Below are 13,329 nucleotides of genomic sequence, written 5' to 3' on the forward strand. Positions count from 1 at the left end.
TACACCGCAGCATACATGTTGGACCCCAAGTATGCTGGCAAGAGCATCCTGTCTGGTGCAGAGTCCAACAAGGCTTGTCTCTGGATGAGGGCAAGGTTCATGGCAGTCTGGCGAAGTACACTTCCAAGCAAGGGCTTTGGGGTGAAGATGCAATATGGCTCGTGCCAACATATCTTATCAGCCACCTGGTGGAAGGGACTTTGTGGATCTGAGGCTCTTTCCCCTGTTGCCTCCATCATCCTACAAATCCCACCAACATCAGCCACATCAGAGTGCAACGGGTCCTCGTTTGGGAACACAAACACCAAAGCACGCAACAGGCTGACCAATACAAGGGTTGAAAGGTTGGTGGCCATCCGGGCAAATTTGAGGCTTTTTGAGCCTGACAACGAGCCATCCTCAACAAGGTTGGAAAGTGACAGTGAAGATGAGGCCTCAGAGTCTGATGTCCAAGAGGTGGACATTGAGGAGGTCCAGGGAGAAGACATGGAAACCTGAGAGGAAGACAACCAAAGCTTTAGTTTCTAGACTAACATTTTACAGATGTATATTGAAAGCGTTCTTGGGAGATGCGGTGGATAGTTGGGGATCATTTAATATTCCCTTTCTTTTGTTGTTCAGTGAAATCATCCCATGTGAATAGTCAACTCATTTAATTAAAGTTCAATTTGTTACTAGATAGTTTTTTTTATTTCTATTGGAAGGATTTAATCATTTGCAATTATGTCTACTTATGATAAGGTAAAATGTTTATGTTTCTGTCTCCATATTATATGGTAAATATACCCAATACAAAAAACATCTACATTTAAATGGTATTCACATTAATTTGCATATATTCCCATGAATTCCCATATATTCCTGTTAATTCCCACGGAAAGTTTCCACCTCTGAATATTCCCAAAATGTGCAACCCTAGTCATATTATGTCTATATACAGTGTTGTAACAATGAGCAAATAGTTTATGTACAAAATGTCAAATAAATAACATAAATATAGGTTGTATTTACAATGGTGTTTGTTCTTCACTGGTTTCCCTTTTCTTGTGGCAACAGGTCACAAATCTTGCTGCTGTGATTGCACACTGTGGTATTTCACCCAATAGATATGGGAGTTTATCAAAATTGGATTTGTTTTCTAATTCTTTGTGGGTCTATGTAATCTGAGGGAAATATGTGTCTCTAATATGGTCATACATTTAGCAGGAGGTTAGGAAGTGCAGCTCAGTTTCCACCTTTTTATGTGGGCAGTGTGCACATAGCCTGTCTTCTCTTGAGAGCCAGGTCTGCCTACGGCTGCCTTTCTTAATAGCAAGGCTGTGCTCACTGAGTGTGTACAGAGTCAAATCTTTCCTTAAGTTTGTCTCTCTCCTCTCTCTCTCTTGTTTCTCTCCCCTCTCTCCTGTCTCGCTCTCTCCTGTTTCGCTCTCTCCCCTCTCTCTCTCCTGTCTTTCTCTCCGGTCTCTCTCCAGTCTTTCTCCTCTCTCTCCTGTCTTTCTCTCCAGTCTCTCTCCAGCCCTTCTCCTCTCTCCTGTCTTTCTCTCCGGTCTCTCTCCTGTCTTTCTCTCCGGTCTCTCTCCAGTCTTTCTCCTCTCTCTCCTGTCTTTCTCTCCGGTCTCTCTCCTGTCTTTCTTTCCGGTCTCTCTCCTGTCTTTCTCTCCGGTCTCTCTCCAGTCTTTCTCCTCTCTGTCTCCTGTCTCTTGCCCTCAATCATAATTGTTCAAAGTAACCTATCTCTGACTGTCTGGTTTGAAAAGCTATATAATTATTATTAAATAACAGTCAATGATGGTGTTTAGACCTGATCGGTGCTTATGGTAGATCATGGTATGGACTATGTTCTATAGAGGCAATACATCAGAGTGGCTATACATGTATGAATGAGCTTTCTGGGAAATAGAACCCACCTGAGGGAGTGGAACCTATACCGAATATGAGGAATTATTGGAATATCAGCATATCTATTTGATGGTAGAATTTACCTTCAAAGGGGTTCCTGACTTTTCCATACACTATAAATGCCATGTTGTATACATGAAGGGAAGGGGGATACCTAGTCAGCTGTACAACTGAATGCATTCAACTGAAATGTTGAATCAGAGCGGTGCAGGTATAGAGAGTGGGCTCTGTGTCTCACTGGCTAAACACTGCCTAACATGTTTTTAAACCATTTTAAATGACTCTGTTAGAACTAGGACTAAATATATAAATATGACATGACTTAGTAGTCATGTAGTGTCTAGGCAGGGTGGCCAAGTCACCATAAAATCAGGTGCTTTGTCCTTTATAATGATCTATTGTATGGATGTTTATTAAAGCTCTGAATTTCTCCAGGTGCTTTGCATATCTACATGGTTACAAGCTCACCTGACACAGCCCTTAGGGTGACAACTGTACTGAGTGAGTGAGTGAGTGAGTGAGTGAGTGAGTGAGTGAGTGAGTGAGGAGGGTGTGTGTGTGGTTTGTGTGTGTATCACTGTTGTTAATCCAGCTAGTTGAGCACGGGAAGAACCACCAGACAAAGAACAACTGTCGGACATGTCCGCTCCACTCTATTCCTCAGTTCCTCATGTCCGCTCCACTCTATTCCTCAGTTCCTCATGTCCGCTCCACTCTATTCCTCAGTTCCTCATGTCCGCTCCACTCTATTCCTCAGTTCCTCATGTCCGCTCCACTCTATTCCTCAGTTCCTCATGTCCGCTCCACTCTATAACTCAGTTCCTCATGTCCACTCCACTCTATTCCTCAGTTCCTCATGTCCGCTCCACTCTATTCCTCAGTTCCTCATGTCCGCTCCACTCTATTCCTCAGTTCCTCATGTCCGCTCCACTCTATTCCTCAGTTCCTCATGTCCGCTCCACTCTATACCTCAGTTCCTCATGTCCGCTCCACTCTATTCCTCAGTTCCTCATGTCCGCTCCACTCTATTCCTCAGTTCCTCATGTCCGCTCCACTCTATTCCTCAGTTCCTCATGTCCGCTCCACTCTATTCCTCAGTTCCTCATGTCCGCTCCACTCTATTCCTCAGTTCCTCATGTCCGCTCCACTCTATTCCTCAGTTCCTCATGTCCGCTCCACTCTATTCCTCAGTTCCTCATGTCCGCTCCACTCTATACCTCAGTTCCTCATGTCCGCTCCACTCTATTCCTCAGTTCCTCATGTCCGCTCCACTCTATTCCTCAGTTCCTCATGTCCGCTCCACTCTATTCCTCAGTTCCTCATGTCCGCTCCACTCTATACCTCAGTTCCTCATGTCCGCTCCACTCTATTCCTCAGTTGGATCACTCAATCACTCACGCACGCACACACACTCACTCACGCACACTCACTCACTCACGCACGCACACTCACTCACTCACGCACACTCACTCACTCACGCACGCACACTCACTCACGCACACTCACTCACGCACGCACGCACACTCACTCCCTCACGCACGCACGCACACTCACTCATGCGCGCTCACTCACTCACGCACACTCACTCACGCACACTCACTCACGCACACTCACTCACACACACTCATGCATGCACACTCACTCACGCACGCACACTCACTCACGCACGCACACTCACGCACGCTCACTCACTCACGCACACTCATTCACTCACGCATGCACACTCACTCACGCACACACACTCACTCACTCACGCACACTCACTCACTCACGCATGCACACTCACTCACGCACACACACTCACTCACGCATGCACACTCACTCACGCACACACACTCACTCACGCACGCACACTCACTCACTCACACACACTCACTCACTCACGCATGCACACTCACGCACACACACACACTCACGCACACACACTCACTCACGCACACACACTCACTCACGCATGCACACTCACTCACACTCACGCATGCACACTCACTCACGCACACACATTCACTCACGCATGCACACTCACTCACGCATGCACACTCACTCACACTCACGCATGCACACTCCCTCACTCACGCACACACACTCACTCACTCACGCATGCACACTCACTCACGCACACACACTCACTCACTCACGCATACACACTCACGCACGCACGCACACTCACTCACGCACACACACTCACTCACGCACACACACTCACTCACTCACTCACTCCCGCACTCTCACTCACTCACTCACACACACTCACTCACTCACGCATGCACACTCACTCACGCACACACACTCACTCACGCATGCACACTCACTCACGCACACACACTCACTCACGCACGCACACTCACTCACTCACGCACACACACTCACTCACGCATGCACACTCACTCACTCACGCACACACACTCACTCACGCACGCACACTCACTCACGCACACACACTCACGCACACTCACTCGCGCACACTCACTCACTCACCAATGCACACTCACTCACACACACTCACTCACGCATGCACACTCACTCACACACACTCACTCACGCATGCACACTCACTCACTCACACACACTCACTCACGCATGCACACACACTCACTCACGCATGCACACTCACTCACGCACACACACTCACGCATGCACACTCACTCACGCACACACACTCACTCACTCATGCACACACACTAACTCACTCACGCATGCACACACACTCACTCACGCATGCACACTCACTCACGCACACACACTCACGCATGCACACTCACTCACGCACACACACTCACTCACTCATGCACACACACTCACTCACTCACGCATGCACACACACTCACTCACGCATGCACACTCACTCACGCACACACACTCACGCATGCACACTCACTCACGCATGCACACTCACTCACGCACACACACTCACGCATGCACACTCACTCACGCACACACACTCACTCACTCATGCACACACACTCACGCACGCACACTCACTCACTCACTCACTCACATCAAAGACGCAGCACTTACTCTTTATCCCATCTTTATTGACTCTTTGTGCCAAATATGCTCATCTTTTCAATACCTGTATGTCACTGAGAACACAATGTCCTGCCAAGACTGGACCAGTCTACTCCTCTCTTATCACTTCACCCTGCTTCACCTTAGCCTGGTCCCAGATCTCTTTGTGCTGTCTTTCCAATTCCTATGGTCATTGTCACACCAGCAATCATAGGAGTTGGCCAGACTGCACAAACAGCTCTGGTCCCAGGCTATGTGTGGGCCTGTGTGAAAACACTTGATTGACAGCTGCTAATTGCAGTCATGACTCACTCCATTCAGCAGAGAATCTGGTTCCAGACCGGTTTGGATTCAGGACCTAGAGAGTTAGTGAGCATACTATATAGGGACTGCCTCTTGTGCTGGAAATATATGGGAAAGCAGCCATGATTGATGCCCTGACTTAGGTAGAATATGAGGTCTTAACCCCCTTCCTACTCACATATGACTTATGCCTGCTGAGGGGGGGGGGTAAAGAGAGCAGCACAGTGTTTCTCTACAGTATACTAGGAGGAGGTTATCAGGCCTGGGTCATATGATATTTCAGCTACTGAGGCCCTGGCTCCATGACTCCATTTTGGAGCTGTAATTTTAATACTATTTGCCTAATCTGGGTACAAGATGGCGGCCGCTGATTGCAAGCGTATCCAGGAAACGGTTGCCATGATGGATGTCGGTCCGCAGGTTCGTGCTGATAACAGTAACGTATGACGTCCATTAGGCTTGAGCTAGAACATGCTTTTAGCTGGCAACATTGGTAAGAGTGTGTGTGTGTGTGTGTGTGTGTGTGTGTGTGTGTGTGTGTGTGTGTGTGTGTGTGTGTGTGTGTGTGTGTGTGTGTGTGTGTGTGTGTGTGTGTGTGTGTGTGTGTGTGTGTGTGTGCGCGCGCGCGTGCGTGTGTGTGTCAGTATGAGTGATTTTGTAAAGTTAAGTCTTTAATCTTAGTCTCCTATCAGTAGTTAGGGGTGGAGCTGGCAGGCTGGGGCTGATTCTGTTATGATCCAAAAAAACTTTATTGGTACCTAGTGCTCTGGGAAAGGAAATGTAAGGCCCTGGGACCATATTCCTTCATGACAAATGTATGTAAATATGGATTATTTATCACAAAACGGATAGGTTTGAAGTCAATAACAATACAGACTCTATACGGTTTCAGGTAGATTATAAAGTTAAAGAGGCCTTCCTTTGCACAGGATCCATTTTCACAGTTGTGAAGTGATAGATACACTCTCCAGAAACCCAGACCCTTAGTGGATGATGTAACTGTGAGTGAGATGACTTTCGGGCAGAGTACAGTTAGGCAGTAGTAAGGCTCAATACTGGTGTTATGAGATGGGAGAGAGGCCAGCATCTCTCTCCACCACACTGGTATTATGAGATGGGAGAGAGGCCAGCATCTCTCTCCACCACACTGGTGTTATGAGATGGGAGAGAGGCTAGCATCTCTCTCCACCACACTGGTGTTATGAGATGGGAGAGAGGCCAGCATCTCTCTCCACCACACTGGTGTTATGAGATGGGAGAGAGGCTAGCATCTCTCTCCACCACACTGGTGTTATGAGATGGGAGAGAGGCCAGCATCTCTCTCCACCACGCTGGTGTTATGAGATGGGAGAGAGGCCAGCATCTCTCTCCACCACACTGGTGTTATGAGATGGGAGAGAGGCCAGCATCTCTCTCCACCACACTGGTGTTATGAGATGGGAGAGAGGCCAGCATCTCTCTCCACCACACTGGTGTTATGAGATGGGAGAGAGGCCAGCATCTCTCTCCACCACACTGGTGTTATGAGATGGGAGAGAGGCCAGCATCTCTCTCCACCACACTGGTGTTTGGCCAGAGCTGGGTGGGTGTAGAGGGGTGGAGGGTTAGGGGTTTGGCCAGAGCTAGGGTGGGTGTAGAGGGGTGGATGTGGAGGGGTAGAGGTTTGGCCAGAGCTGGGTGGATGTAGAGGGGCGGAGGTGGAGGGGTAGTGGTTTGGCCAGAGCTAGGGTGGGTGTAGGGGGTGGAGGTGGAGGGGTAGAGGTTTGGCCAGAGCTAGGGTGGGTGTAGAGGGGTGGAGGTGGAGGGGTAGAGGTTTGGCCAGAGCTAGGGTGGGTGTAGAGGGGTGGAGGTGGAGGGGTAGAGGTTTGGCCAGAGCTAGGGTGGGTGTAGGGGGTGGAGGTGGAGGGGTAGAGGTTTGGCCAGAGCTAGGGTGGGTGTAGAGGGGTGGAGGTGGAGGGGTAGAGGTTTGGCCAGAGCTAGGGTGGGTGTAGAGGGGTGGAGGTGGAGGGGTAGAGGTTTGGCCAGAGCTAGGGTGGGTGTAGAGGGGTGGAGGGGTAGAGGTTTGGCCAGAGCTAGGGTGGGTGTAGAGGGGAGGAGGTGGAGTTCAGGGAATGGTCAAGTCATGTGCACAGGAAAGAGAGCTCTGTGTGAACCTTACAGCAGTTTATCAGCCAGCTAATGATGCACATCAACCCTGAGAGAGGGGGGGTGGAGGAAGTGGGGAAGGAGACGCAGGCAGGCGTTCACGTTAGCATATTTATTACTTATCCTGGTAAAAAAATGAGTGTACAGCACATCACTCAACTCCTGTAGTAAACATTTTCTCTGGCTGAGAGACACACTGACCTTCATTCCCAAAGTACATCATCACAGACACACACATATAATCATCACACACATTCAGTTCACTCTGTTCTACATTTATCAATAGAGCCCAGAGGGGAAGGAACAGTACTGTGAATTAGCGCTTTCATTTGGATTCAAAATAAGCCACCTGTCAAATGATCAAAAAACTATTACTGCATTGATGTCACTGTGTTTGAAAGTTTAGTCTTTCCTGTGATAATAATGTCTTCTAGCCACATGAGGATGGAGATTTCTGGTCATGTGGCCACAGTCCCGATTCCTTAAAATGTGGCAGACTTAGTCAGGAACTCGCTTCCTGTTGCTGATGATATTCCCAATCAAACAAGGGTCTGAGTCATTCAACACTGAAATCAATGAATCTGCATTACACACACACACACACACACACACACACACACACACACACACACACAGTTCACGGAAGAACAGAGAAATTGGACAGAAGCATACCCTGATGTATAGATTAACCAGTCTGTCAATCATACACAGATATTGGCTGGTCTCTAGTGTGGCAGTCTGGGAAGGCCATTATGGGTCACAGGGTGAGAGGTCAGGAGTTAGGCTCAGGGGACCTATCAGCCCAGTAGCCAGGTGACCCCAAACGTGCCCCAGACACAGCCGCCTCCGAACCCCAGGGGAATTATGGGTAATGAACATTCCATCATCACCGCTGAGGAGGGACAGTGTTGACACTCAACGTCCCACCTCCCTACACACACATGCATACACACACACCTCACAGGGGGCATCTGACACACACACACACACACACAGAGAGAGAGAGAGAGAGAGAGAACTACTGGGAAACGGCAATGGTTTATTGAGACTGAGCATCTAATACGAGACAGAGACGGTTTAGTCTCTTCTCCAGGTGTGAGTGCATGTGTGGCGGTCTGTTATCTCATTCTGGTAGTGATTTATACACGGTGTGGCGGTTTGTTATCTCATTCTGGTAGTGATTTATACACGGTGTGGCGGTCTTATCTCATTCTGGTAGTGATTTATACACGGTGTGGCGGTCTGTTATCTCATTCTGGTAGTGATTTATACACGGTGTGGTGGTCTGTTATCTCATTCTGGTAGTGATTTATACACGGTGTGGCGGTCTGTTATCTCATTCTGGTAGTGATTTATACACGGTGTGGCGGTCTGTTATCTCATTCTGGTAGTGATTTATACACGGTGTGGCGGTCTGTTATCTCATTCTGGTAGTGATTTATACACGGTGTGGCGGTCTGTTATCTCATTCTGGTAGTGATTTATACACGGTGTGGCGGTCTGTTATCTCATTCTGGTAGTGATTTATACACGGTGTGGCGGTCTGTTATCTCATTCTGGTAGTGATTTATACACGGTGTGGTGGTCTGTTATCTCATTCTGGTAGTGATTTATACACGGTGTGGTGGTCTGTTATCTCATTCTGGTAGTGATTTATACACGGTGTGGCGGTCTGTTATCTCATTCTGGTAGTGATTTATACACGGTGTGGTGGTCTGTTATCTCATTCTGGTAGTGATTTATACACGGTGTGGCGGTCTGTTATCTCATTCTGGTAGTGATTTATACACGGTGTGGCGGTCTGTTATCTCATTCTGGTAGTGATTTATACACGGTGTGGCGGTCTGTTATCTCATTCTGGTAGTGATTTATACACGGTGTGGCGGTCTGTTATCTCATTCTGGTAGTGATTTATACACGGTGTGGCGGTCTGTTATCTCATTCTGGTAGTGATTTATACACGGTGTGGCGGTCTGTTATCTCATTCTGGTAGTGATTTATACACGGTGTGGCGGTCTGTTATCTCATTCTGGTAGTGATTTATACACGGTGTGGTGGTCTGTTATCTCATTCTGGTAGTGATTTATACACGGCGTGAGAATTTGAGCAGAGGGAGAAGAGATCAAATGTGTGGAGCGAGACGGCCAACTGCTGCTGTGTCCAACTGCACCGCATTAAACGTGCTGATGGGCTTATTACACACACACACACACACACACACACACACACACACACACACACACACACACACAGCTACAGCCCATAAAGCATGCTGATGTGCTCTTCAGAGAGCTGTGTTGAGAGGAGAAACAGAGAGATGAGTGTTAGTCAGCTAAGTAGGAATCTGGACCCACACCAGCCAACTCCAGCCACTCACACACACACACCTACAGTACCTAGTCTGCCGTCTGGAATTCTGCTCTAAGCATCAGGAATCTGAAGGGTGTGTGTGAATACATCAGTCCGTCCGCCCGTGTGTGCATATTTTGCATGTGTGTGTGTGTTTCTCCCTCCCTGTAATCAGGGTGGATGTGTTAGGGGTCAACTGATCTGACCTCTTGGCTCAAGTTCACCATAAATATTATGGAATCATCATCTGTATAGACCCTCTCTGACTGTCTCTCAAATGGCACCCTATTCCCTTTATAGTGCACTACTACCCATAGGCCCTGGTCAAAAATAGTTCACTATAAAGGGAATAGAGTGCCATTTGGGATGCACATCTGACTGTTTAATATAGTGCAGCTCAGACCCAGGACTATCAGCTTTCATCTGGGAGATATAGACTAATAATAATTGTGCTCTGAATGGACCAGATCAGGGCTTGGAGATCAAGTCTGAACACAACAAGAAGTCAAGATGGTTGATCTTACTGTTTTTATCCCTGTAGAGCAACATCATCTCAGAAAGTAGGTCTGTTTGAAAGTGAACATTATATGGGAGTCTGTCTGTCTGTCTGTCTGTCTGTCTGTCTGTCTGTCTGTCTGTCTGTCTGTCAATATAAAAATAAATACTATGCAAGCGTTGTGCGTGTGTGTAAGACAATTAGAATACTATGCGAAAGTGTGTTTGAATGATAAAATACTATGTGAGAGTGTGTTTGAATGATAAAATACTATGTGAGAGTGTGTTTGAATGATAAAATACTATGTGAGAGTGTGTTTGAATGATAAAATACTATGTGAGAGTGTGTGTGCCAGTGCAAAGGGCCTCTGGGAGCTCTCTCTCCTCCTTTCCCACGGTACGTGCCCCATGAGCCTTTGCAGTGACGTCAGGACAGAGGTATGGTTGGTGCGGACGCCCCTCTCTGAGGTCACAGGTTCACTTCCTTTCTGTCAGATACAGGAACATGTTGGTTCTACTCCAATCTGTGTGACCAATCACGTGTCACTCTCTGTTTGTCTCTGATCTAGCAGTGATATGTTTAACCTCTCCTCCCTCTCTCTCCATCTCTCTCTCTCTCTCTTTCTCTCTCCCTTTCTCTCTATCTCTCTCTCCCTCCCCCTCTATCTCTCTCTCCCTATCTCTCTCCATCTCTCTCCCTCCCTCTCTCTCCCCATCTCCATCTCTCTCTCTCTCTCTATCTCTCCCCCCTCTCTCCCCCCCTCTCTCTCTCTCTCTCCCCCTCTCTCTCTCCATCTCTCTCTCTCTCCCCCATCTCTCTCTCTCTCTCTCTCCATCTCTTTCTCACTCTCTCTCTTTCTCACTCTCTCTCTCTCTCTCTTTCTCTCTCTCTCTCTCTCTCTCTCTCTCTCTCTCTCTCTCTCTCTCTCTCTCTCTCTCTCTCTCTCAGGCTATGTGGCTGATGCTTCAGCAGGAGGAGCCAGAGGACCTTGTCATAGCGACGGGGGAGGTCCATAGTGTCAGGGAGTTTGTGGAGAAGTCCTTCAAACATGTGGGCAAGACCATTGTGTGAGTATATTCACACACACACACATGCATGCACACACATACTCACAACACACACATCAGTCGTCAGAGATGTACGAAGTCAGACATACACACCTGCGAATGTAATATGTGTGTATACATTCACACCATCTTGTAGTACAGGTAGATCATTCAGACAGAGATGTTGTAGTACAGGTAGATCATTCAGACAGAGATGTTGTAGTACAGGTAGATCATTCAGACAGAGATGTTGTAGTACAGGTAGATCATTCAGACAGAGATGTTGTAGTACAGGTAGATCATTCAGACAGAGATGTTGTAGTACAGGTAGATTATTCAGACAGAGATGTTGTAGTACAGGTAGATCATTCAGACAGAGATGTTGTAGTACAGGTAGATCATTCAGACAGAGATGTTGTAGTACAGGCAGATCATTCAGACAGAGATGTTGTAGTACAGGTAGATCATTCAGACAGAGATGTTGTAGTACAGGTAGATCATTCAGACAGAGATGTTGTAGTACAGGCAGATCATTCTTACAGAGATGTTGTAGTACAGGTAGATCATTCAGACAGAGATGTTGTAGTACAGGTAGATCATTCAGACAGAGATGTTGTAGTACAGGTAGATCATTCAGACAGAGATGTTGTAGTACAGGTAGATCATTCAGACAGAGATGTTGTAGTACAGGTAGATCATTCAGACAGAGATGTTGTAGTACAGGTAGATCATTCAGACAGAGATGTTGTAGTACAGGTAGATAATTCAGACAGAGATGTTGTAGTACAGGTAGATCATTCTTACAGAGATGTAGTACAGGCAGATCATTGCAGACGTTGTGATACAGGCTGGTCATTCAGACAGATGTCAGTGACATGTTTTGTCTGCTACAGACACCGAAAGGAAGGAAGGAGGAAGAGGGAAATATAAAATCTAAAGAGTGATAGAGGGGGAAGAAGAGGTAGACCCCAGGACAGCTGTGGTTTATGAGTTGCCCTTCACTCAATTTACTTATGAACATCTCCCTTTCTCTCTCACTCTCTCTCTTTCTCTCCCTCCATTCCTCTTTCTGTCCCTCCATTCCTCTCTCTTTCTCTCCCTCCATTCCTGTTTCTGTCCCTCCATTCCTCTCTCTCTTTCTCTCCCTCCATTCCTCCCCCTCTCTTTCTCTCCCTCCATTCCTCCCCCTCTCTTTCTCTCCCTTCATTCCTCCCCCTCTCTTTGTCTCCCTCCATTCCTCCCCCTCTCTTTCTCTCCCTCCATTCCTCCCCCTCTCTTTCTCTCCCTTCATTCCTCCCCCTCTCTTTGTCTCCCTCCATTCCTCCCCCTCTCTTTCTCTCCCTCCATTCCTCCCCCTCTCTTTCTCTCCCTCCATTCCTCCCCCTCTCTTTGTCTCCCTCCATTCCTCCCCCTCTCTTTGTCTCCCTCCATTCCTCCCCCTCTCTTTCTCTCCCTCCATTCCTCCCCCTCTCTTTCTCTCCCTTCATTCCTCCCCCTCTCTTTCTCTCCCTTCATTCCTCCCCCTCTCTTTCTCTCCCTCCATTCCTCCCCCTCTCTTTGTCTCCCTCCATTCCTCCCCCTCTCTTTCTCTCCCTCCATTCCTCCCCCTCTCTTTCTCTCCCTTCATTCCTCCCCCTCTCTTTCTCTCCCTCCATTCCTCCCCCTCTCTTTCTCTCCCTTCATTCCTCCCCCTCTCTTTGTCTCCCTCCATTCCTCCCCCTCTCTTTCTCTCCCTCTCTTTCTCTCCCTCCATTCCTCCCCCTCTCTTTGTCTCCCTCCATTCCTCCCCCTCTCTTTCTCTCCCTCCATTCCTCCCCCTCTCTTTGTCTCCCTCCATTCCTCCCCCTCTCTTTCTCTCCCTCCATTCCTCCCCCTCTCTTTCTCTCCCTTCATTCCTCCCCCTCTCTTTGTCTCCCTCCATTCCTCCCCCTCTCTTTCTCTCCCTCCATTCCTCCCCCTCTCTTTGTCTCCCTCCATTCCTCCCCCTCTCTTTCTCTCCCTCCATTCCTCCCCCTCTCTTTCTCTCCCTTCATTCCTCCCCCTCTCTTTCTCTCCCTCCATTCCTCCCCCTCTCTTTGTCTC

The 13,329-nt window shown here is 48.0% G+C and overlaps 1 protein-coding gene across 2 annotated transcripts in view; it reads left to right on the forward strand.

Moving 5' to 3' along the window:
* Positions 1-13,329, forward strand: part of gmds (GDP-mannose 4,6-dehydratase) — a 248,505-nt gene that overhangs the window by 165,263 nt on the left and 69,913 nt on the right. For both annotated transcript variants that reach the window (XM_036978542.2, XM_036978541.2), the window contains one exon: positions 11,150-11,268. In XM_036978542.2, coding sequence (XP_036834437.1) covers positions 11,150-11,268 — 119 coding nt within the window. The remainder of the gene's footprint in view (positions 1-11,149; positions 11,269-13,329) is intronic.

Source organism: Oncorhynchus mykiss, chromosome 5 (assembly GCF_057628025.1).
Source record: "Oncorhynchus mykiss isolate SJ-2025 chromosome 5, ASM5762802v1, whole genome shotgun sequence".
NCBI lineage: Eukaryota > Metazoa > Chordata > Actinopteri > Salmoniformes > Salmonidae > Oncorhynchus > Oncorhynchus mykiss.